The 27,186-nt window shown below is 37.4% G+C and overlaps 1 protein-coding gene across 1 annotated transcript in view; it reads right to left on the bottom strand.

Moving 5' to 3' along the window:
* Window positions 1-27,186, bottom strand: part of RELCH (RAB11 binding and LisH domain, coiled-coil and HEAT repeat containing) — a gene marked incomplete at its 5' end in the record, with an annotated part of 81,746 nt that overhangs the window by 41,041 nt on the left and 13,519 nt on the right. The window contains 9 exons of the mRNA XM_084279811.1: window positions 4,973-5,068; window positions 5,479-5,554; window positions 9,659-9,967; window positions 11,084-11,175; window positions 11,268-11,468; window positions 13,323-13,436; window positions 13,554-13,609; window positions 13,718-13,789; window positions 21,987-22,076. Coding sequence (XP_084135937.1) covers window positions 4,973-5,068; window positions 5,479-5,554; window positions 9,659-9,967; window positions 11,084-11,175; window positions 11,268-11,468; window positions 13,323-13,436; window positions 13,554-13,609; window positions 13,718-13,789; window positions 21,987-22,076 — 1,106 coding nt within the window. The remainder of the gene's footprint in view (window positions 1-4,972; window positions 5,069-5,478; window positions 5,555-9,658; window positions 9,968-11,083; window positions 11,176-11,267; window positions 11,469-13,322; window positions 13,437-13,553; window positions 13,610-13,717; window positions 13,790-21,986; window positions 22,077-27,186) is intronic.

Genomic DNA, 27,186 nt, shown 5'->3' with positions numbered 1-27,186 from the left:
TCAGGACTTGACACTTCATGAAATAAACCATCAAGTGCCAGAGGTCTCACCTCCATTACTGAAAAGCCAAGTTCATAGCTAAGGCAGTTTATATCTAGAAGCCATCCAGGTGTAATTAGAGAGAAAAAAAAAGTCATTTTACTGTGACGTACAGGTGAACAATGGACAATGCTATGAAGCTGACCTAACGCATGCACAGGACAACTGAAACGACCCATCTTCTCCTGTTCCACTTTTGTGAGGCTGTCCATGTAGGGGTCTCCAAAGAAACGCTGGGGTTTTTAACCGTTGTACGTTTAGACATCTTCTCCCTAACTTACAAGGTGTTCTGTTATCTTTGAAAAGAATTCACTCTTTGAACAGATTCGCTTTCAATAAAGTCAATATTTACATGGGCATATGGATTTTATAGGTAAAAGAAAGTAGCTTTTTAATGGGAACTGGTTATAACCTCAACTATATGTAAAATGGTTCCTCCTATATTTTAAAAGCATCAAAGAAAAAGAATATTAAAATTGTGTATGGTTGTTGTGGTTTTTTAATACATCCTGTAGCAGGCATTTGTCTACTTTTCTAGACAATTTTCTTACAAGGGGGGAATTTTCTGTATTGTTGCCTTCATTGCAATTGGCTTTGTCTAACATCCTGACAGAAGTTGTCTTAAATCTTAATTTCTCACAAAATTAGCACCTTTTTTCTGGAGTGTTCATAAGCAAAATAATTATCTCAAATAATAAATTTAACTAGTGTTAAGTGTTAAGACTGATTACCTTCCAAAGGTTCGGATATTAATCTTTAAGATTATTTAAAACATTAACCTAATAATACGGCAATACAATGGGTGACTATAATATCTAAACCAGGATGGCATTATGATACATTTTGTAAGTGTGTCCCTTTTAATTTCCTCTAATAGTCAATGTTTATATTGTGAACTAATGCTATTGTTAATATCCTTCTGTAACTTAGCCTCTGACAACTGTAAAATAAATAGCTGCAGGTACTAACAAACTACTGATGGAGAGTCTCTTGCAAAGAACGTATGTGAAGTTCAGAATTCATCCTTTTAGTTTTAGAAAGAGAAAAATATTTAATCATAGCATTAATACATGACAGAATTCTGGCTGTCATTAATATTAAAATGACAATTCTAACTACATTTCATGGGATGAGTCTGTTACTCCAGGATCCAAATTAAGCCTTTCATAGATCCAAAAGGGATGCATTTATATAAGAACCAATCCAGATTTGGCTGCAAAAACACCTTTGTACTTCTCTCCTCATATTTACCATTTGGAAACCTGCATATAAAACTACTGTAGTAAAACTACTAGCAACTGGCAACTCAATTAATAAAGCTTAAATTCAACTACTTATATTCATGTATTATGCTAAGTTTAAAGACACAGTATTAAAAGACATCAGCTTTCAGATGAGAGACAAAAAGGACACTCCACAAGACAACTATTTCAGTCTAAGAAAACTACACTTGCCCCTCATATCCAGACAAGGGAAGTAAGAGACATAATTTTAAAAGTAGTCGTGTCTCTCGTGTGCTAGGGGCAACCCCACCTCCAAACAGAAAAGCCCTCCAAACCAAAACCAATGCCCCATGTAAACAAGAAGACCAGCAAACACACTGAGGTCAGCACTATCCCTGTTTTTCAGAAACACAGTATACAGAAGCCTATCATAACCTCTGTTTTACAGAGTAACAGAAAATACTTTAATTGCTCATTAGTATTTTTCTATTCTCCTCTACTTTGTGAAATAGAAAGTCATTTAGAAGATATTGTTGGCCCAGGAACTCAAATTTATATATCTTCATCCATATTCAACCAGAATAACATCTGCTTGATACAGTCACTGGAAACAGCCACTTAAATATGCTGCCAAGCTCTGACACCACATTCTTTTTCAGTTTCTTAACAAAGCCAAGATTTTATGGCTTTTAAAACATAGGACTGCAATGAAAATCTGTTTCTCAGTACATTTAGCCATGCATATCATGACTTTGCTAAGTTTGTAAAACACAAATGGAAGTTACAGAAACCAGCCCTGAAATAAGAGGCGAGACGAAAGGTACAGAGAGGGAAAAGTGTTTCCTGATATTAAGCCAAAAAGTTTACTCCATCCCAAATGCCAGTGAAGGACTACATATTGCAGAGCAGAGCTGCACACAAAAGTAAGGTTACTCCTGTCACGTGACAAAAAGATAATGATTTTTACATCTTATAAAGGGTGAGAAATTGGCATTGCACTCATTAGTTATTGCAAAAAAATTTTTTAAAAAAAGTTTCAATAATTATGGTTTAGCCCAAACAATCTTTCTATGGTATACATAGAGGTTGATTTTTTTTTTATACTCTTAAATGCATTTTAGTTCTAAGTGGTGAAAACAATTGAGGAAGCAGATTTCAATGCAGATGAAATTTTGTGAACTCAAGCTGCTTATCTGCAAGAAGCATTCTCACAGACTGCACACAGAGTCAAAGGGTTGGGTTGGAGGAGTTTTTTTGAAAAACAGGTTTTTAGTATTTTGCTACTGTTCATTCCAATGACTATTTGACTTGCAGCAGCTTCCTTTCTCATTCACATACAAATCTCAACACTGACATACGTGTTTCCAAGCAGTTCGGATAAATGAGGCTCTTGGGATAAAAGCAAAATTAAATTTATATGTTAATACATGAGAATTTAATGACTACAAATTGCTTTCAGACAATTATCCTACATTATGCATTTTTACCCAGTTGAACTGCTCTTTTAGTAACAACTAAAATGATATTCTCAGCAACCCTGCTCAGTACTGTATTTTTCCTTCTTTCTTATTTTCTATCAGAACCTAAACTATAGACATTGAAGTACAATTGAAACTGGATCGATACACAGAAAAGTAATTTCAGAAATGCATCACACATACTGACAGTAATTGGTCACTTAGATGTCAACTGTAATATTTACTGGACCACTTATTATCAAGTCAGTCAACCTCCTGCCAACCTTAAGAGGGTTAAAAGCACTGATGAAACAGTTTCTGAATCTCTGGTAAAGAGAGAAACCTACAGAGAGAAACCCAGTTTCTCTTAAATGAAAACATATAGCACAGCATTTTCAGCTTAAGATTTTGCAATTGGATTCAACATGATGGATACTTAAAGAACAAAGGCAGGTAATTTAGGGAGTTCTCACAAAATTCTGTTTAATTCTGGTGCCTAGCACAGACAGTGTAAGATCTTAAATACTACCACTGTAACTTCTCAGAGCAAACTGGTTACAATGCAAAGCGACCACCCAAACCCGTAACGTATCTTTCTCAAACTCACAATCTTCTGGGATATTTTTATACCACTTCTCTGTAAAATTGTGCTAAGACTCTCTCATGATAAAGTAGGTTTTGGAGAAGACCTGAAACTGTACCTTGCTGAAGGGAGCCCAGGCTTAGATTAGTATTTATTAATATTAGTATTACAAAAAGCTGACAAATGGTCTACCCAAGTTTTCTTTCAAATTCCATGACAACATCTGAAAGGGCATTACAATAGCAATGGGTGGTAACTCAGAAAAGCTATTTTTAAAGCAAATTTCAATTCTTGGAACATTAACCATGCAATCCAGTTACACAACTCTCACCTGTGGCTTTTTCAATCAAATTGAAACAGATGATTCATTTAAGGCAAAAATACATGTAATCAAATGTAACTTCAACTGTTAAACAAAATAAGGAGGAAATAGCCTAAAAGCTCACAAAAATATTAAATGCATTACACAGACTATACTACAAGCTGTGAAAAGAAGCCAAAATACCACATCCTGCCAAGCAGAGGGAAGGAAAGGAATAAATAAATCAGAAATTAAGCACTGATCCAGGCTCACAGAATTATTCTGAAGCACTATTAACAGAATCATTTCCAGAGCACTCAGTTAACACCCACATCCCCCAAAAACCAAAACAAACCCTTTTATTAAGTTTGAAACTTTCAAGCCACGGTACATCTCAAACTTGCTATGTCAGCTGCTGATGATTATTCATATGTTACAAAGTTTTAGATTACAGGATCAGTACAAATTTCCTGAGGATTTTTTTAAAGCCTTAAAATGAATATGTGCAAAACGCAGTACTAAGTCTACCGTACTGTAGGTCCCCTCGACAAGGAGTAAAATTTATTTAATAAGCTATGCGACTTCAAACCCTTTATTTCAGTGTCAGCTATAAGGCTGTTAAAGTGTTGTTTGAGATGTACAAATTTTCTTTTTTCCCCACATTGGTAATGTGCAGTATTTAGAACAAAGCAATACAAACCAGTCTTTTTTTCCCTATCTTCAATCAGTCTTCCTTTTCTCACATTATATGAAATGAATGATCACACAAATCATCATCTTCATTTACATTCAAATTAAACACTACATTTTCATCATTTTATTTAGCTTCACTTTAAATTTAACAAAAACATATAAGCAAGATCGATAATTTTCTTAGGAAGGAATTTTTTTGATGAATCTTATCTTGGCTGATACATGGAGCTTCTAGAAAAAGATGGTGAAATAATCATATTGTTGAAGTACACAGTGCTGCAAAAGAACCTGAAAAATAATCCTTATTAAAACTGATCGATAAAATAAACCAAATTGGATGTTTGAACTTATGTCCTCTGCTCTTTATAAAACACAGTAACCATGATCCTCTTGAATAAAAACATATGTGCTACCACAAACAGATGGACCTACAGTAACAGCCTTGCTGAATGCTAATAAGCACCTTAAGCAAGGGAAGAAATATTAGGATACCATGCAGGTTTAGTGAACTCACCTGACAGAGGTGTAAAACCATTTTCTAGGAGCAGAGATGCATGCATAAAAGTAAGAACATGATTGCAAGTAACAGACTTTCACGAAATTAGATACATTATCTTCACAACGAACAGGAAAACATCCTGGTAAAAATAAAAATTAATATATCAGGATTCCTCACCTCTCGTTTTGCAAGCAGCACATTAGGAACAATATGAGGCAGGCAACGTCCCAACATTAACATGACACTTTTTTCACTGTCTGCAATCCGAGATACCTAGAAAACCAAGGTTGTTGTTTGGTTGGGTTTTTTAAGTTAAGAAGCACAGGAAGAGAAAAATATCCTTTCAAAGGAATAATAATAATTGCAGCAGGCTGATCACTTACTAGAAAATACTTAATTTACTCACACACATTAAGCTTTCAGCTTTTGATCTGGCAGTAACTTCAAGAGCATGAATCCACTTGTAGAGACTCAAAACTTCCCAGTAATTACATATGTATCAACAGGCTTCAGATTTAAGCTAAAATCTGAAATCATACCCTTATATCTTACATTTCATGCACATAAATATATGTCTCCATACATGTTAATAACTCTTCTTTCAAAGCAGTTACTGCATGTTTAACGACTGCTGCCATGCAGAATATGAGAAATCTTTAATTTATGTCAACTGGGAAATATACCTCTGATCCCAAACGGCTATCTGCTGACATCCGACAGAAAGACAGTAGTGCTTGATGGAAAGCTGGTGACAATTTCCTGAAATATCATCAAAAAGGGAGGGGGAGTGGGGGAAAGCACAGATCAGAAAAGTGAACAAGTCCTTCCACTCCGGTTTATCCAGCTAGGTAAAAACGAGATTCAGAAAACATGTCTGAAGTGAAGCACACTGCAGAAGTTTTTGCTTAAAATTACCTTTGAATTTTAGGGTGTTTAGTTTGTGGCAAGAAAAAAGAGTGGGTGTCCTAATTAAAGAGTTACTTTCAGTTCCCAAAAATGTACCATCTTTCAAACTGCTGCACAGACAGAAACAGGACTAAGACATGAAGTAAAGGAAGCTTTAGCAATACAAGAGGAAGCATACAATTATGCAAACTGCAGGGGGGGACGGGGGACAGAAGTCACAAGAAACAGTAGTTTTGCTTAATGCTCTGATTTGTCGAGGTGGCGTAGTCAGTCACTTTGGAGCTTCAGGACTAGAGAGAGACTGTTCAACTGCCACTTTGGGATCTAAACTGTTGAATTCAAACATACAGCTTGGATCTTAAAACTATCCTTAACTGCCTAATCCCTAACGAAGATGTGTATCTCTACAAGTAGTGCCTCATGGCCATGCACAGCACCAGCCAGCACAGCGAAGCAACTCAAAGCCTTAAGCGTACACATAACCCCCTGATAAGCATCTCAAAACAATCTCATCAGAAGATAATTTGGCAGAAATTGTTCTCAGAAAACAATCACCATTACATAAACCAGGCAAGCAGCCCCAGCAGCATCCTATTTTTTCCCCAATTACAGCAAGTTCCTCAGCCTTATCTGAGGCCTGCATTTAGATGCTAATCTAATGCTGTCTCATCCACTATACTTAAAGAGGAAAAAAGAACATTTGCCTTCCAAAACATGCACAGAAAGCATCTGGCTATCACCAGGTGCTGTGTGAATCCTTTAATGACACTGTATGATTTTAAGGGAGGAAGCACTTCAGTTCCTACTTAAAATTGTTTGAACTAATCCATGGGGATACAGATAAATGCACCAGGCTACTTTTTCTTTTCTGACTATATGCTAAATAAGAATTTATGTTTCTAACTTAAAACTCAAATTTCTTTCTTAACTGTTTTTTTTTTTTTAAAAAAGCATTCTAAATTTCAATGAAGTAAGTTTGCTTTAATTCCAGCCAGCTTGGTCTTGTGCAAGAGTTCACTTGAAAAAAAGTTACAAAATGATCATAGCAAGTTGCAAAGTATCTCTGTTTAATGTTACATTAGTCCTTATTCTGTAATGGATTCTCAACTGACAGATTTACAGGTTCTACTCAAGGCTTTAAGATTTACTTACACCAAGTTTTACAAAGCAGCATCTTAACATTAAGAGAGGGGCAATGCCTCGGACAGCCCTTTGCCCTGGTTGTCCTTCACTTCAGTGGTTATTCCTTAGGTCAGCTCCTTCCCAGCTCTTTTCCCCACTTAAAATCTTAATAAAAATCCTACATAAAGGCAAAGTTCTATCCCCATTCTGCAGAGACTGAAAACTGCATGTCAACGTGTCCCTGCATTTCCCTATGTGTTAATTAACAGCAAGCCCTAGGCAGCATGGGTCCTATTACAATTGCTGCCTACATTTAGAGTTGAGAAATTTTCTCTCCTTGATGAAGTCTAGAAAAGTACTTGATGTATGCTGGACAGAAACAATAAGCCATCCAGGCCTCCTGCACACAAGTCAGTGGAAAGTCAGTAGTGATGATGTTCAAATATTAGAAATTGTGATGAATACAGGAAACAAACACTACCATTCTCTTCCACGTAACACTTGGGAAGAGAGGGAATTTACTGAAAAAACCCTGGAATGCCTGCTATATACCAGAAACACCTTGTATGTGATGCAAACTACCAAATCCCTAAAATGACTTGAATGAATACACATGGTGCAGCCTATCTAAACTGCCGCCAGTGCTTCCTCCTGCAATCTGTCAGACAAGGCATTTTGCCAGGGATGGCCGTGTCCTCACTCGCGGGCACGCACCCGCGGCTGCTCTGAGGGCAGTCACATAAAGCAGGCTCACATGCTCTTCTATCCTCTTTTCCCATCTGGGCAAGATTCATGCCAAGAATCCACTCCCTAGCTACAGTAGCAACAGTCTTGCCTTTTAGGATAGAGTCTTAAGTTTTAATATCTCTTAATCCACTCTGAATACACTGCAGTTCTACGAACAGCCACCCATAGACTGAAATAAATATCCAGCACTTCTAGAATGCGTCTATACCCACTTAATACTCAAAATACTTAATAATGGAATTCTTAGTAATAATACAGCAATTTTTTAATTAAGTACATAATCCAGGAAAAAATGTAGCGATACAGATTTGTAAAACACTGTCAAATGTGTTTCCCTTTGACCCTTCACTGACACCTTAAACCCAAAACTCAACAGAAAAATAGCTACATACATGTGCATTACTTATTTCTGCAGTGAACTTCGTAATTCTTCTTAAATCCTTCTGAATTTAAAACTCAATGAGGATTCAAGGTTTTATTCAACTACTTTTCAAAGAAATCCACATGCAGTTATATTTAAATAACTAACTGTGGGAAGCAAAACAAGTTCTGGTTTTCTAGAGAATACTGTCTTAAGTCCCACCAGAGATACTCATGCTTCCTTCCTCACAGGGTTCTCATCCTGGTTTGATATCCATCCTCACTCTTCCCAAACCATCAATGTTATATTCATGCACTCAATGTCTCCTGGGACTCCCAATTAATCCTAAGCAAAAAAAACCCAAACCAACCCAAAACCAAACACACCCCCAAATAAAACTTGCAACAAACCACAGATGAATGTAGGTAGACAAGTTTATAGCAATCAGTATATGACAGCTCCAAGTTTTGATTACTATATAGTTTCAATACTCTGCTAGAATATAAAATGAATAATAAAATCTGGGAAGCTTTTATGGAACCACTGCAAATTTTCCCAGAAAAATCTAAGCTGAGTTACACTTTCCTGTTAAGTACTCGTTTATTCAACTAGAAGAGAAGAATTTTTTAATAATACTCCAAGGTACTGCCCCTACGACTCAGTGCAAGAAGTTCAGGAAATCCAGAGAAAACAGGATAGTTAGGGTTTGCAAGGAAAGTTAATTACTAGCAGAAGTAGCAACTCTTTTTCTTCTTCTTCCCTCCTGCTGCTGGTGTTGATTTTTTCCATCTGCACAGATTATCGCACATATATTTCTACTTGGTATTTTCAGATGGAAGATAATTCTAGAAACATACTATTGTACCAACACCAGCAAAAGAATGCTGAGGGAGCTAACAGAATACAAAGCAGAAAGGCTAGCTGCTCCCCTAATAATAGCAATGGTTAAGACCAAAAGGAGAGCTACTTTGGTGCCTTTGTTCACAACTGCAATTTTAGAAGTTGTACATATGCTCATTAAATTTGTGGTCTGTTTTATTCCTGACACTACACAGTGGTTTACTTATTACTTAATGAAGATGTTACTTCCCCTCTTGACTAAACAGCTTTAAAAGAGTGTGTAGATTGGAAAGGCTTTCTCAAGAACATTCACACAAACTCAGTCTCCATTTAATGACACAACATAAATACCCTACTTTAATTGAAGAATCATAGTTACACAGTGAAGACTTGCCCCAAATTAAAAACTTAAAGCAGAGTGTCCTTGGATACCCATTCTAATGATAAAACATTTGTACAGTTCTCTTATATGTTCCAGGAGAGTTATACACATCTACACATGAAAAGTAAAAAAATTCCCAATGACTCTTCAAGCAGATGAGATGAAATTTCATTATGAAATTAAAGTTTAAGAGAATAGAAATATCCTGTCTTCCTGTTCAGCATTTTGATTTTAGCTTTTTTGTTGTTGTTGCAAGGAACAGGACTGGTTTTAGAAACAAGTAGGAGGTGAAAACAAGCCCTTCACATTAATACTAAAAGCGTAGGCTACTCAAATGTACTCCTTCCTAAAGGGATTATAAACAAGATGAAAATATCAGGTCTGTACACTAAAGTCTTTTCTTTGCATTCAAAGCACATTTTATCTATGAATTATTTTACTGTTAGAAAAAGATCTATCCAATTGACAAGAATAGTAAAGCATTCCAGTTTAAAACAACACTAACCTATTAGGTTTATCAAAGTGGACTGCAGTTTTAGTTGATGGAGCACAAGAGGACAGTTTCTCTGTTTCTTTACAGGGCACAGAATTTAGCATATCATCTTTAGAAGTCCTTGTATCCACTTCAGTTGATAAAGGAAGGCTTGTTTCTTCAGTGTGTCCATATTTATTGTCATTCTCAGAGCTCTTGATATCCAAGTACCGTCCATTGTCCTCTGAGACCGAGAGAGGCACTTGTTTTAAAGGAGGATGGGGAGCTACACCGTAAACTGTTGACGCAGCAAAGTTTTCATTCTTGAGAAACTCTATTTCACTAAAAAAGGAAAAGAATAAAATATTTTTGTAGCTTTCATGAGAAGGTTGCTTGAACCACAAGACTGAAGCACAGAAATAAGAACAATGTACTCGAGCTCCCTCTTCAACTCCAGTATGTTCCAAAATTCCTTTAACAGAAGTAACATCTCACACAAACTGTTCAAATGAGCACTGCTTGGACGGAGTTCTTTACTCAATCATTAGTAGTACACAAAATGTTACAGTCTGAGTTCATCAAACAAGTGAATAGAATTACAGAATCACAGCCTGGTTTGGGTTGGAAGGGACCTCACAGACCTTTAGCTCCAACCCCCTGCCATGAGCAGGGACAGCCTCCACTAGCCCAGGTTACCCAAGGCCCCAACCAACCTGGCTCTGGACACTGCCAGGGAGGGAATAGCCACAGCTTCTCTGGGCAGCCTGGGCCAGGACCTCGCCACTGTCAATAGTTTTATCTGCTTCTGGCTGAAATCTGAGCTCTGAGACACAAACTGTCACAAGACAGAACCTGCCTTTGAAACACTAACTTCGCAAGTGAATAAAGCCACTTGAAAATTACGTGCTTGCCCCATATGTTGGATTGCAGCATCTCTTAAGAATGGTATCTTACAGCTGACAGAATGATATGTTTTGACCAAACTTTTATGGTATGTCTTTTTACTGTTGTTGGCAGACACTATCATTTCTACTAGCCTTGCTCCGTAAAAAGAAACTATGTATTGAAATGTTATTAAAACAAACATCTTTCTAACAATGTTTGCAAGCTGTACATACCTTAGTACTAAGGAGTAAAATAAATCTGAGTAAAGAAAAAAAACCTACACAAAACACAGAATATATTCTGTTTTCAAAGTAATAAAGACATTGCACTGAAAACACAAAACTGATTACAAGCTTTAATGATGTAGGTAATAAAAGATAAACAGTCAGTTTCAAGTCTCTTCCCTTTTTGTAATACCAAATATCACATATTAAAAAAGAAAGACTGCCCTGGACTGAACAGCTCCTAGTAATTCTCTATGTGTGAGTCATACATTTTCATGTGTGTGCTAGAAAAACATTGAGGAATAACTCCAACATCTATCAGCAGTGGAGCAGATTGATAAATACATACCTCTCAAGTCTTTGGATTTGTTCCATCAAAGACCATTTCTCACCGTTTAACACACTAATTTGATCTTCTAATTTTTGCACTATTAAACATTGCTAAAAACAAGAGAGACACAAAAGAGTTTAGTACAACAAAGTTAAGCTGTACAGTAAACCACAGCAACATTTTATTTTACACAATCTCTTACTTCTATTGACTGTGTTGTGTCAAATACAGGGACGCTCCCAAGTATAGGAGTAGCAGCCTCTAACTCATCATCTTCTACACCAACCGATACATCCACCACATCTCTTGCAGTAACATGATGGTTTCCAAAGTCACGATAGAGTTGTAACAGGTCAGGAGGTTTTGGAATGTTCAATCCTACATCATCCCAAAGTTCAAAATCCTTCAAAGGAATAAGAGAAACTAATTATGTCAAGATTTCACAGTAGCAAAGGAGATGAAAGCTTAAATCAGATTGCAAGAAACAAAAGTAAACCAAGGATCCATTTCATGACCCAGAGCCGTTTCACCCCAAAGAAATCTCTAGGTAATGTACTAAAGAGGGAATCTTCCACAAACACATAGATCACAATTGCCTTCTTTTCTAGGATGTGAACACTTTCATAGAATCAGATATCACGTTGATCAAATTCTAGTACAGTTGATGGAAGGGTTTCTCCTGATCATTTGGTTCACATCCCATTCACTAGCACAGGTGTCATTTTCCAGAAGCAGAAAGTCAAATGGCTCTGTAGATGACCCATAGGAAGCATACTTGCAGTGACATCTGGACATACCTGTATTAATTGTGTAGGTGTGTAACCAATCCTAGGGCCTCCTGCCTTAAAGTATCAATATACATCCTTCCTTTTCTCACTGACAAGTTATAACTTCATTATTACAAGGTTTTCCATGTCCACACATATCAATAAGCGCATGTACTGTCATAGAGGAGTTGTGATGGTCTCAATGACGTGAAATTCCAATGTTTAGATTTAAAAACCAATGCTTAGTTGGTAGATGGGGGGGAGAGGGGCTTTTCAGTTTTGGTTGTGTTGTTTTGTTTGTTTTGCTTTTTTAAACTTTTTCCAACTGCTGCAAAATTTCACTGTACTCTAGTCTGGTTACATACACCTATTAGAGGCAAGGTTATTTTTTGAAAGACCAGGGCGAATCATCTAGGGAAAAAAATGTGTATTCTATAGATTAATTGTAATATGTTCATATTTACTTTTTAGAATTAAGAACTGTCCTCTTTATTGCTAATTGTATTAAAATATAAAACATTTTCAGCTCAGAACACATAAAAAGGACAAATTATTCATCTTTTCTTCTTGGGGGGGGGGGGGGGGGGGGGAGGGCGCTGTATCCTCACAAGTATTGGTATGAAACCTAGCATTATTAAACCCAGAAGTGGATGATTCAGAAGTTGTATATAACAACCCACTTACTTTACAGATGAGGATATGAATAGTAGGAAAAATATAGAAGGAGCAGTTATAAATAGAACTGGTTGAAATTAAATATTTAACATTGAACTTCATATTTAATTCTTCTCACAATAGTCTAGTTTGCACCAAATATATATTGGATGTTGATGTTACAAAGTGTTTTGCTCATCCAGAAACAGTCAGAATGCAATTAGAACCTTCCAACAGTTTAAGAATTTCTGCCCATGAAATGCAAGCCAAGACATAAAATTGATCACGTTAAAGAAAACTTGAAGTGCAACTCTATTTGGAAATATTTAAGATAACGCCTTATTACCAAGAGCATCTCCAAGACTGTATTCAATGATACAGAATGATCAAGCATACTTGTACACATGCCCAGGAGATGACAAACAGTATGTATACTGTGTATCTGCACAGATTAACTGAGTGTGAATTAAGGAAAAGGTTACGTTCAAAACCTCATTACCTCCAGATTCTCGAGTTTAACTGGAAGGATGTCCATCAGAATCCAAGAAAATCTATAAATACCTCTAAGTCTCAGTATCTTTCTTCTTGTTTTGCTTCCTTTTTAGAGAATGCAAGCATTCTGTCTGTCTCATACAAGCTTTAGGAAAATACTCCTCAAAGTGCAGTGTTTTGAAATCATGCTTTATGTATGAAAAAGGTAACGTATTTACTCAATATGTATGAAGTGAACTACATGCACAGGAAATACCATTTAAACTTATTTGAGTTTATGACAAGATCAGAATATGGAAAGCAGGCATGTAAAAAAACCCAAAACACAAACAAGTCAGCTTTACCTGATCATGATTTTCATCTGAAAATGTTATTGATGTAAGCTTGTAACTATTCTTCAATAAAAATTCATTAACTAGGAAGTTTAGAGCTCTTTTCTCAAGAGGTCTGATTGGCTCCTGGAAAAAAAATAAAAAGAAAACAATACACTACATCTTTGGTCCATCTTCCTCCCAACTGTGGAAGCATATCCATCTTAAAGTCCATGCAAAGCTCAGTTACCACCAGCCACCTACCTGAATTTCAGGACTTGATTTATAATTTTTTCGTTCCTGCAAAGGAACTTCATTTTCTGGGGAGGAAAAAAAAGTAACTACGTTTTACTCTCTCACAGAGGACGAGCTCAGCTACTTCTACATTGTTCAAAGTAGAGACTTAAGAAAAGGTTTATGTACACCACCTGCAGCCTGAGTCAGGTTTGCTCGGAGGGCCTGTATGGTCTCCTTGGCTTTCCGTAGTTCAAACTCCAGGACTGGACAGGGATTTGGATTAAACACACACAGGCATCCAACCAAGGCAAGGGAAACAAAAATAAAATATAAAAAGCAAGGATGGGTGTGAAAAAAAATATACAGTTTGTATTAAACAGAAAGCATGCAATCTTTATGGAACTTATGAACACATGCAGCAGAGTTGGCCTGAAAGCAAACTGGTGAACATTTTCCATAGTTTCATTGGCCATAAGGTAGAGCTAAATTAAATTTCAAGCTGTCTGACAAGGACTCGCTGTAGGATTTGGGGGGCTTTTTCTTTTTTTCCTCCTTTTTTTGCTTGCTTTTAACTTTGCATATTAGTGGGAAATGCTTCTTATTTCTTCCCCACATTTGTACAATGAGCTCACACTGGTCAAATATTTTGATTTCTTGGGGCAAGGGGAGTATGTGGGCAATCAAAGGGCAGATCTAAATGAAGCAAACATGCTGGCAGCAGAGGAAGCTGTCTCCATGTAGCAAAGCTTTAACTACATTCTGAATGTACTGTCCTATTGAGATTACATATTTTTTAAAAAATAAAATTATAAACTCAAATTTTAGTAATTTAAATAACTTAAAAGAAACTTTATTTTACTACTAAGAATAATCTTGTTTAAAATCTCTATTTAAAAATACTCTGGAGTTAAATGTATTAAACTACATTCAAAAGTTGAATCAAGAGATGCAGAAGACAAAAAAAAAAAAATTTAAAAATCAAAACATGCAGTTCTCCCAGGCTTCCCAGGGAGGTGGTTGAGTCACCATCCTCAGATGTGTTTAAAAAAGGGTAAATCAGGTACTTAGGGATATAGTTTAGCATAGGATGGGAACAGTTGGACTTGACGATCTTAAAGGTCTTTTCCAACCTTGTGATTCTGTGATTCCTACAGTATTTACAGAGAAGCTTGAAACAAAGATGTCTTTGGTCCGTTATTCTTAAAAGTTTCCAGGGATTCTAGACTATCCAACACTTTCAGTCATCTAGAATCAGCTTTAGAGATTTAAAACCATGTAATTCTAGCTGCCCTAATGACCTGTTCCACCTCTCCAACCCTTGGTCACTGTTATATGTTCCTCATGTTCCAAAGTTTCCTCCAGATAGGGTCAGTAGCACTTTCTTTGCACTGGACTGTTCTGATGTTGATTTCAGATGTATATTGTCACTTCAAAATTTAAACCTTGTGTCTTTGCAAAACATGTATTAAATGGCTTTTTGTAGCCATTTAAAGCTAGAGCATCTAAGGGAACCTACTTAAGGGATTACCAGATAATTACAAGCATTTCATTAATTCTCAGATTAATCTAATCACATTTAAATAGAGCCACCAGAAAAAAGGATTCTCATACTGACTAGGAGATGAGCATATAACAGCTACCATACTGAAGTGCTAACATGTTCTAAATAGATTATCTAACTTTTATTTTCTACCCATAAAAAACTAGAAATGTTGTAGCTGCTTCTACTAATATTTTATATACATACATATATGAAATATGGGATTTTTAATCACTGCCTGGAAACAACCGAACATGGCATTTACATGGAGGACAATGCATGGCAGAAGCACTGCACTGGCTCTTGCTTGTAAGAAATGCTACTGCAGACTACAAGTTTGCTCTTTGGAACATCGGTTATTAAGATTGTTTCAATAATTAGCACGCATGGAAAAGAAGATTCACTCAGTTTGCATTTATCAATAGAAACTGAAGGGGTAACTACAGTACACCACATTTGCTACATGAAAGTAACTTGTTTGATGCACAGAATGTTACTGCAGCGATACAAAAGCGCAACTGAGGATACGATGAATAAAATATGTAAAATCTCTCTAGTATTCAGCAATGCTGATCTGCAAATACTTCTGTGCAACAAAGTTAGAAGATGCTCTTGTAGTAAAGTATCTAATAACAATTTTAGCACTTCCTTGCATTTGAGTTACTAATTCACATGATTCTAAGTTGCAAGCTACTAATTTGTTAGTTTTTGAAAATTGTAAAGAATTCAAATTAAGTAATTCTTTACATGGAAATGACTATGTGGTAACATTTTACTCTTGTAAAATATTTCCAATGACCAGAACAGTTGCAGATCAGGAGTGCCCTGCACTAGAATGATATAAATAATAAAAAAGTTAGGAAAACAACACAAACTAGGAAAAACTCAGGAATCCCATTAAGAAAATAGGAGTAAGACATGTCTGAAGGTGTAGAAAGCCAAAACACGCATGTCAGACAAACCCATGTCAGACGGCAAGAATTAGTTTTTAGTGAACTGTCATGATGCTGAAAAGTCTTAGAAGCCGTTTGGACTTTACCCATTCAACCTTACAAGTAGATTACTCTGCTGCATGTTTCTCTGCATACAGTGGAAAATTCTGGACAGATTACATTTGAGAAGTTGTCACTTCGCAGCATGTCACAACACAGCATTGTCACAATTGTACCTCATCTCCTAGTCTCACTAATACCGGTATTACAAGTGCCACCATACAAACACCGAAGCATTTCAGTCAGTCACAAATTTAGCTTTTTACTTGAAGAAGCTAGTTTGTAGGCTTTTTCTTTACATAAGAATATATACTTATGAATAGCTACAACATAATTTCAATCAAATCTTAAACTGTCATTAAAAGCTCTTTATTTCAGAGGCTATACTGAAGTGTAATCTTCTGCCATAATGTGCAACGATTTTTAACCCAATGCGTGTACCCATGAAATCAACACTGGAAATCCCCATTTGCTGATGATATGACATTCTCTTATATAAAAAAGCAACCTCCAACCTCTTTCTTTGTAACCACTGTCAAGTACTGACTTTTGAGATAAATGACCTGATCTCTCCGTCCCCTTCTCCATCTGTTGTAAAGCCTATGTACCTTAGACACATTAAGCCTTTGCAAGCATCGATAAAGCAAATTAAACTTTAACTTCATGGTTGACTGAACTGATAATGTGCAAAACTCATTCCAGTACTTGCTGAGAGGAGCTGACACTCCTTAAAAGTGATGAACAGAAGAGTTTCGCTGCAGACAGCCTGGGAAAGGAAAGAACCAAATTGATTCTCTTCTACAGGAGGAAAGCAGAGAACAGAAATGTAGAGCTCTGAGGTTGGTTAATCTTCCTACAAGGAAAGGCACTTTTGAACAACATGTCTTGCCTTAGGGGAGATAAATGTTCCAAATTGAAGTGGTTTTTGCTTTTTCCTTCTATAAAGAACTTAGATCCCTACAGCTAATAGTAATTAGACTTATTTAAAAAAAATAATTAGACTTATTTAAAAAGACCTGAATCTTTCAAGCAAACAATTATGCATTATACCAAGATTTACAGATTAGCAATTTTAAAATTTTTCATTTTCATGCTGCTAATTTAATACACCTTAAAAGAGAAGTGCATAAGGAGTGGGCAGCTTGCCTGCTCAGCTCTGAAATTTAAAAAGGAAACTTTCTCAAGGATTTTATTCTATTCACCCGTATTTGCTCGTGACTTCATAAGTTACTGAACCACAGACTGATCAGCTCACTATAAAGAACAACCTGTGATGTGGGATATTGCACAAGTTGTAATCTAGATGAACAGCAGCCTTGTTGGGCCAAGCCAAAAAACTGAAGAAATAAACAGTATTCCTAAATTTTTCCAGTACTTGCTTTTGTATCAAGAGTATTTTTTCCAATTATGCTATCACACTCAACCTATGAATTATCCTGTCACACTTTTGAATGCTTCAGTATGAAGTACTACAGACAACTGGAACTTTCTTTTACAAGTCGTTCTTCTAAGTATCAAGGGCTGTTGTGCTTACCCAGCTTTCCTCATATTTTAACATACTGTTACAAGTTCTGCTGTTTCCTGGTTCTTCCTCCTTGTATACGTAGAACTCTCAGCGTCCTCAAGTATGCCCCCCAAAAGATCCCATGACATTGACAGATTTGTACATTTTGAGTCAATCAGAAGAAATATAAATACTCTGACTATAGGTAGCAGTGAAGCCACAATCACAATCCAGCTCGAGACCTGAGGTTTCCTAATTCCCACTTGCCTGAAATAAGTCCTAGCAAGTGGCCATATTTGCAGTCAGTGTGAAACATTGTGGGATGTAACACCAATAGACCTGAACCAGAAAGTTGTACTAGACTACAAGACATGACTATTGAGCTACAGAAATTATGATCAGCAGGAGAGTTCATGAGCAAGCCAACAGAAAACTTATCATTCTAGTAGTGGGAAGCCAACGCTTGACTCATCAGCCTCATTTATGATTTTAATTTAATAAGACAGGACCAGCTACAGAGAAGACCTGAACTATTGCAGACTCATCCTCAGGTTCAACCCTTGAAGACTATCGATCGGGAAGGAAATCTAGGAGGCTTTCAACTGCTTAACAGAGCTTATGACAGAAAATGACAAAACCAAACCCATGTCTGGGACAAACACAGAATGTTACCAAGCGATTGCTGTTTCAGAGGCCTTTGTGTTCTGCTTTTGGTTGGTTTGTTGTTATTCTTGAAGATGCTCCTCTGATTCTGACTGCATAGTACGTATTCAAACAAACAAAAAGGCTCTATAAAAAGCAGAAACTATGAACCTGCATTTAGATACATGAAATTCTCAAAAATAATCAGGTGCTTTTTGAACTTGTCTCCTCCCTTCAAATCCTGACAGGGACAGCATTTTATTCTGCCAATCTGAGATACATAGTCAAACCAGACACCAATGCTAATATGCAGGGAGATCCAAGAACACAAATTACTGTAATGGAGTTTGATTATGAGAACTAACTTCATCATCACTGAAAACACAGCATTATGTTTCTAAAATTATCAGATTCTCAGAAAAGTAGATGTCAAAGACAGGCTAGCAATACTAAATATTTTGAATTATGGAAAGTAGAGCTTTTAGATCAAACATACTTGTGCACACAACCAATTTAAAAAGTGGCAGAATATTTAATACTTTAGACTGAATTTCAGATTACCTATTTACACCAAATGCTGTAGGCATTTGACTTCAAGCTAGGTGAACTTTTATTCCACAAGAATGGAACAGGTGTCCTACCAACTCTGATGGTTTTATGAAAATGAATATTTGGAGGTTTACTAAGCCTAATAAATCCTTCAGTACCGAATTCACCTTAACATCAACTGTTTCAGCACTTAATCCATGAACTTAGATACAAGACTTATTAGCCTTAGAGAACAAGTTATTTCCATCTACTAAATCAGACCCTCTAAGGATGCATATTTTTAACTCATCATGGATTACAAATGTATTATCCAGTTTGCTACACAGTGCTCTATTTGTGTTAAAATCAGATAGATGAGGAAAAAAATAGATGTTTTCTAAATTACAGTTAGTTTTTTTATGCTCATCCACATCCTGATTGGCTTTTGTGACTTGCATCTTTTCAGTCGAGCTGATAACAATAGAGAAGAAAGCCACTCAGCTTCCTTAAGTTCACACCAACTCTTCAAAACTATTTGCTTCTAGGCCAAATTTTGATTCTAGTGCCAGATGGAATGAATTGGGCTAACAGATTTTAAATACCAAAATCCATTTAAAACAGGAATCTTTCTAGATATTTCCAGGGATTTTTAGATTGGCAAAACAGATTAAAAAAATAACACAGACGAGGAATTTTTAAAAAAAAGGTAAAATTTGGTGCTTTCTAATGTTGCCATGGTATAAAAGCATTTGTAACTGGATATGTTTTAACTTCAGTTTTAAGTCAGGAGCACCTTCTTTTAGTGACTGATGTGCATTTTTTTCCTACCCTTCATTGGATGGTTGACTAGGGAATTGATATGGAAATCATGGGTTCTGTCCAAACAGTAAAAAAAAAAACCCCAAAGAACAGAATGAGAAAGGCATTTACAAACAGAAACTATTCAAACTTCACTCTGAAAACTATCAAAAGAAAAACATGACTATCAGATCAAGGCCTCAAGCTCCTGCAGCAGATTACAATTTTATCTCCAAGGAATGAAAGTTTTTTTGCTAAAAGAACATGAGAAGAAATAAGCAGGACAGACTTATGATTATGTTTGAAAGTGCATTTGCAGCTAAGAACTACTTTGAAGGCAGAAGTTATAAGCCAGAGTTTGTTCAAAGAAGGAACCAGATAGGAAGTTTCTGAAATCTCTACTGACAATTTTTTTTAATGTCGAATTAAATACTTACCAGTTTTTTGAACCTTATTGCTTAGGTAGATGGTTTTAAACAGAATTGAGGCAAAAAGATTTTAAACTACAACTGAAACAGAATTTTAAGTAGAAATAGGATACCACAGAAAAATTAAAGTCTTTGCAAATATCCAGAAACAATATCCAGTTTTTCTTAGTTCAAGTTCTTATGTTGCTTTTTAGCAAACCACGGAAAAGCCTCTTTAAAGTAACAAAGAAACAGAATGTAAATATCCTGTTGTATAATTTGCTTATCTATTACATATGACAGTGGTCAATTAATATACTTCAAATACTTCTATTTTAGGATATGCTTAATTAAATGTAATATTTAACTTCAGGATATATTCATTTCATACTGAAAGTAATCAATATTTTGCCATTAATGTTTCATCAGAAGATAAATGGTTCAACTAGATGTCAATTCTGACTGGTCTTTACTTTCTGTAAGTAGGTCTAATCCAATCCAGTTACTAAAGACAGCTCCAAGCAAAGATCAAGCTAGCACTTTCAATAATACTAGTGCCAAAAATACGGGCTAGAAACAAGAAAAATCCACCAAGATGATGAAAAGCTAAATATTTGAAATTTACTTGTTCCTTCCTTGTATTCCAGGACACAATTCAGAAATAAGTGGGTTCCTTAAACACACTTCCTTTAGAATATTAGCTGTGTATTTATAACTTTTTCCTCCTGGAAATGACTACATATCTTGACAAAGGCAGTAATTAGAAAGCATTAAGAATCTGGAAATTTCCATATAAATCAAGGAACGGTAGGTATCTGTGGTTACAGACCAGTGCATCAAAATACCTAAATCTGCTTCACATTCATTAATTTAATCTGGTCCTTTACCTCAAAAGCACTGGCTGGGTAAGAAAAAAAAATAAATTTTCCCAACACTTTTGTTTCTTCTCTCCCTGTCAACAGCAGCTGCCATTTCAGACTGAGAGAGGAAATTTCAGAATCAAGATCCTTTGAAGAACTACGTTTCATCAGCCTTTTCTTAGCTTAGGAACATGAAAATATTTCAAAGCAGAGATAACAGCATGGATCAGACACACACCAGCTTGCATCATTTCAGGTTTCATAAAGCTAAACTATGTGAACAAATATCACACATGCATGTGTTTATGATATTTTGTCAGTATTATGATATATTGTCAGTATTGACTGACAAGAAGCAAACAGTCCTCCAGCAGTTTCTAGAGAGCTTTCATGGGTTTCTCTGCAGAAGCCGAGAATAACTTTGTATCTGAACACAGAAAAACCCTGGATTAGAGGAACATGGCTCACATACAAAAAAGAGATTACTCTAATAATTTCAAATACAGGACAAAAGCAGTCCCTGCCTTTGGTGACTTAATCATAAATCCTGAAATGAAAAATACCACAGCCTCCTAAAGTTCAGAACAACTGCAAGAATCAAAACCCCTGCCACTTCTTCAAAACAATCTTATACAATCAAGAAACCAAATGGGAAAGAAGAAAAGCACTACCATAAAGATTTGTGGCAAAGACAATTTATGGAACTAAGGAAATCCCAAGTCACTCTGGGTTTGGTAATGCTTGTTTCATGTATGCTTAAATTCTATTTAAGAGATTACTTGCATCTTTACATCAGAAAGCTATTACCCACGTGGTAGTCACAGACTACTACACACAGAATTTTCACATATGCATCAGCTACACAGTAGTGGTGGCAACACAATATCAAGATACTGTTCTGTGTCAAAAAACTGGGCACAATTTCCAAGTATATTGCTTACTTCTGGAATCATACAAAAGTACACCTGCCTGAATATTTACAGTAGTTTTAGTAAAGTATCTGAAAACATTATTATATCATTAAGTGACTAATTAAGCCACCACAGTGAAGTCTTGTCATCTTCAGAAGTTTTAATTTAAATACACTGTGGCTACAGTACATTTACAACAAGATTTACCACAGTGTATATATACAACAAGACAAATAAAGCCAGCATTCTAGGATTCCTATATCATACAAACAACTTACCTGCTACTCTTTCGTCCGTTTCCCTATTGCCATCATCAGAGTATCTTGCAAAATCTAAGGAATCAAGAGTACTGATGCTTCCAGCGCGATCTTAAGGGGGAAGGAGAGGGAAGGGAAAAAATAAATACATCAGAAAAAAACCTGAAGAGTTGACATCAAAACATCATCTCATTCCAGAAACATTAACTCAAAAGTTATGTGAGTGTTCTGCAAGACTGAACTTTCACTGCATTTTCTAAAGTCTGTCTCTAACAGTTAAATAACCATGAAATGAGTATGTCAGCCAATTTGGAGGGAAAGAATAGCATTACAGCAAGTTCAGTGAACAGACACACTAAGAAATTCACCCTTGTTCCCCAAAAGGTGGAATTTCTACCCTGTCCACAGCAGCACAGCGCTTCCCCTTTCCCATGAGGGCCTTGGCTGGGACGTGCAGGTGAGCTCACACAAGAAACCCAACAGATGCAAACTGTTCCGCAAGCAGTTCTGTTCCCATTTTAGAAAAACCTGTAACTGCCCCAAATAAGCTACTTCCTTTTCCCCTTTTTAGTATATTAAGGCATGCTAACGTGACTAAATACTGGTCTACATATATCCTGATCTAGCTATTAACTTCAGCACATACTCACTTAATAAACTATTTACTAAGGTTTTCAGTACCTTGAAAAATTAAGCCAATGCAAGTGTAGTTCATGCTACTGCTGGTAGAATATTCACACTCTAGAATTAAATTGTTAATTAAAAAAATTAAAATAATTAAAAAATTCAGTATCCAACGTAAGGTTGTCATTGGGGGGAGAAGGATCAAACAAAATGCAATTTTGATAACTAAGTCTGCTGAAGCACATACTCAGTTTTTTATTAGAAGAATATGCAAAGAAATAACTTGGGGACAGAATCCAAAATAAATAGAACATGTTCCTAACACAACTGAACATACAGAAATTATATTAAGTACCTTAGTATCTTTCCCCTCCTGAAATTAATTTCTCTATAGCACTACAGAAATAATTTTAATTACATTAGAGCTGTTGTCACATTAACAAAGAATGAATTCCATATGGCTGTCAGAAACCTCATAACTGTCAGTGGAAATAGAAGCAATTTTATCACTTGTCAGTCAAATTCTGTCATGAATAACATCATTGGAAGTATTTAAATTCCACCACCTCCCCCCCCACCACCACCACCAATACTGCATTGTATCAAAAAAAAAAGAATAGAAAAAAATCTACCAGTGAGTTTCTTTTTTATGCAGTTGTCCCTTCAGGTCTTGTGACACCCTCTCTACATACAGTCCAGGTCAGTAAAAACACCTGGATTGAGACTGATTAAAGCATTTATACTCACTTGAAAAGCTACAGAGAATACCACATTTGTCAAATTGATACAAGCTACACAGTACCAAAAGTAAATTTCCTGGCAGCTCTAACTTGTCTGCTTTATGGACAAAAAGTGTATGATGGTGTACAACTTGTATTTAATCACAATTCTTTTTTCCCAACGACTATGCTTTGTCATCCAGGCAATGAAACAGATCGTTGCTCCTCACAAGGTCTCTGTTCAGTATTTAGTCTGAAAGCTCACTGTTTGTTTGCAGGTTCTGGTCTTATCTACTGCATTTTTTCTTCCAGACGCTAATCTAACTTAATAATTCTCTCCAGACTGTTCTATAGCACTTAGCAGCACAGTCCAAACTCTTCTTACAGCACCTTTGCAACATGGACCACTGTGAAAATAAACCAGATCTGATGTACGGGAATCCTCAGTTAGAGCAGTTAAGTTCAAAAGCGAACATGGATTTTGCATGCATAGCATGCAAGTCTTCAGAGCTGACTTTTCAAAACACCTAGTTCAGCAAGTACTGCTCCAGTTTATTTCACTGGAACCACTGGGACCTGCCAGATCATTTTCTGAAGTCAAATTCTAGACCCGAGTTACAGAAACAGACAACGCACACAGAGATCTCAATGAAAAGCTGATGTTTAAGGAAAGTGACCTAGTTTCATACATAGCATCACAGTGGCAAAAGCAGAAGTACAACTGTTTCCTCTTGCATTCTTGCCATGTTCACAGCTCAATTCTGCATATCTCTTACAAATTAGGTAACACCAGAGGAACAATGCTCAAGTTTTCAGGTAAGGTCAACCACATCACAATTATTGTTGCATTTAAAGCTGTAAGTAACAAAACCTTTTTCATGTGACTAGTGGGACACTTCAGAGGCAAAGGTTCTCCTCCAAAAGGAAGAAAAAACAAGTTGAGTAGAAAAAAGCATGGGGTAATCAAAAATTCTATCAGGATGTACACAATGAAACACATCGAAAGCTATTTAAGATTGTATCAGCAGCTTTAAATCCAACTATCCACAGTTCCCAACCAGTGAATATCAGTTTTACCACCTTAATGGTCCTTACAGAAACTAAAAGAAGCCATGGGGTTTTAAGATTTTAATACCCAGAAACTGCCTGAAGCACCATATCTACACAGACAGCACCAAGTTGTAGGGTTTAAATTGCACATTCAGCCTTTAGAATTCTCCTTATCATTATAGTCTTCATGATATCCACAAACATCTAGCTCACTTTCCATACAGGTTAGCATTACAAAGAGACAGAAATATCTGGATTCAGAGTGAATAACACAAAGACATACTGAGAAGCACCAGCCTTGTGGCCTGTTTCCTGCTACCATTATTTCCCTCTCCCAGTATTGCTAATCCTCTTTCCCATTTCAAAAGTTCCTGCCCCTGTTATCATCCTCCCCCAAGCATGCTGTCGTTATGAAACCAAGCCAATTTGGCTGTTAGAAGTCATTATGTCCTCAGTGTTCAATGTAGAGACAAGATTTAAAATGAAAACTGTCTTTATGTGTTACATTGGCAAATCCTGAATCTACAGAGAACTGTTCACAGCTGCCCAAACAAATGCTGAAGGAAATGAAACAGACACAACAGACACACAGGCTGAACAGTATCTTCTCAACTGAGTATCCCACTAGATACATTTGTAGAACTCAATCAAATTGGGAAATTACTGCAATTAATGCAACACAAACTAGAATAACACAAGACATCTACCACTACTTCACTATAGGATACTGTCTTTAAAGTAAGTGGTGTGGCCACAGAAGTGCTACCTGCTGTTAGGTAAGAGGCCACCAGAGCAGAAGCAATTCAGCTGAGCCATCTCCTGGACAAACTGGCTCTACAAGCACCAATGAATCAAGCCCCAGCTATGGGGAAAGCCCAGCCACACATGCTGTTGCATTGTCACAGCTCCCTCTGAAGGAGGTCACAGAAACATAGAACATTAGGAGCTGGAAGGGACCTTGAAAGGTCATCTAGTCCAACCCCCTTGCTCAAGCAGGATCACCTAGACTAAATCACACAGGAATGCATCCAGTTGGGTTTTGAATGTCTCCAGAGAAGGAGACTGCACAACCTCTCCGGGCAGCCTGTGCCAGTGCTCTGCCACCCTCACAGTGGAAACGTTTCTCCTTATATTCACATGGAACTTGCTAGGCTCCAGTGTGCACCCCCTGCCCCTTGTCCAGCCCCTTGGCCAGCCTGGCTGCGTCCTCCTCACTCTCACCCTTTACATATTTATAAACATTAGTAAGGTCACCCCTCAGTCTCCACTTCTCCCAAGCTAAAGAGGCCCAGCTCCCTCAGCCTCTCCTCATAAGGAGTTCTATATCCTTCTTGTACTGAGGGGCCCAGAACTGGACATCATACTCCAGGTGTGGTCTCACCAGGGCAGAGTAGAGGAGGAAAAGAACCTCTCTTGACTTACTAACCACACCTCTTCTAATGCACCACCTTCTAAACCATGAGGGCACATTGCTGGCTCAGGGTCATCCTGCTGTCCATCAGAACCCTTCGGTCCCTCTCACCTACGCTGCTCTCTAACCCAATCCCCAATCTATACTGGTACCTGGGGCTGTTCTTCCCTGCATGCAAGACCTTACACGTGCCCTTGTTAAACCTCATTAAACTTCTCCCCACCCAGCTCTCTAGCCTGTTTAAGCCCTGATGAATGGCAGCACAGCCCTCTGGTGTGTCAGTCACTCCTCCCAGTTTTGTGTCATCAGCAAACTTGCTGACTGTACACTCTATTCCCTCATCCAGGTCATCAATAAATATACTGAATAGTACAGGACCCAGTACCGACCCCTGAAGGCCTCCACCAGATATGGCTAGACTCTGTCTCATTGATGAACATATTCTGGCTTCTTCCCTTGACCCAGCTCTCAATCCACCTCAGTACTCGACCTTCCAGACCACACTTCCTCAGTTTAGCTGCGAGGATGCTGTGGGAGATGGTGTCAAATGCTTTACTGAGGTCAAGGTAGACCACGTCTACTGCCCATCATCTATCCACCGGGTTATATCCTCATGAAAGGCTATCAGATTAAACATGACTTCCCCTGAGTAAAACTACGCTGACTGCTCCTAACAACCCTCTTATCATTGATTTGCCTAGAGACAGCACCAAGGATAAGTCTTTCCATCACCTTTCCAGGGATGGAAGTGAGGCTGACCAGTCTGTAGTTAGCTGGGTCCTCCTTCTTGCCCTTTTTGAAGGCTGGAGCAACATTTGCTTTCCTCCAGTCCTCAGGCACTGATCCTATTTCCCAGAATTTAGCAAAGATGAGGGACAGTGGCCTAGCAATGACTTCTGCCACCTTTCTCGGCACCCTCAGGTGCATTCTGTCAGGACCCATGGATTTACGGATGTCCAGATGGCTTAATTCATCCCTGACCCAATCCTCATCAAACAATGCAGACTCATCATTTATCCTGACTTTCTCTGTGGCTTCAGCCATCTGAGGCTCTTGCAAACAGTCTCCAGCAGTGTAGACAGAGGCATTCAGTAACTCCACCCTCTTACTATCCTCAGTCACCAGGTCACCATCTCACTCAACACTGCCTCTAGCGTTAGTTTTGTCTACAATCTATTTGAAGAAGGTGTTTTGAGCAGCAGGAAAGGAAGGGATGAGGGACCTGCTCCTTTTGTCTTCTGTGCTGGTCCAGCTACTTGACAACAAGAGGCTTCCACCACTGCCACAGCTGAGGGGAGAGGGGGCAGCAAAGGGACCTGCTGCTTCTATCAAATACCTGCCAGATACACCATCTCCAGTGGAGTCACCGCACACACACACTGCCAGGCAGAGCTGTGCTGAAGGCTGCCCAAAGCTG

The sequence above is a fragment of the Gallinula chloropus genome (assembly GCF_964237585.1).
Source record: "Gallinula chloropus genome assembly, chromosome: 2".
Classification (NCBI taxonomy): Eukaryota; Metazoa; Chordata; class Aves; order Gruiformes; family Rallidae; genus Gallinula; species Gallinula chloropus.
Note: the sequence above shows the minus strand (reverse complement) of the source record. Positions and strands in the feature narration are given on the sequence as shown.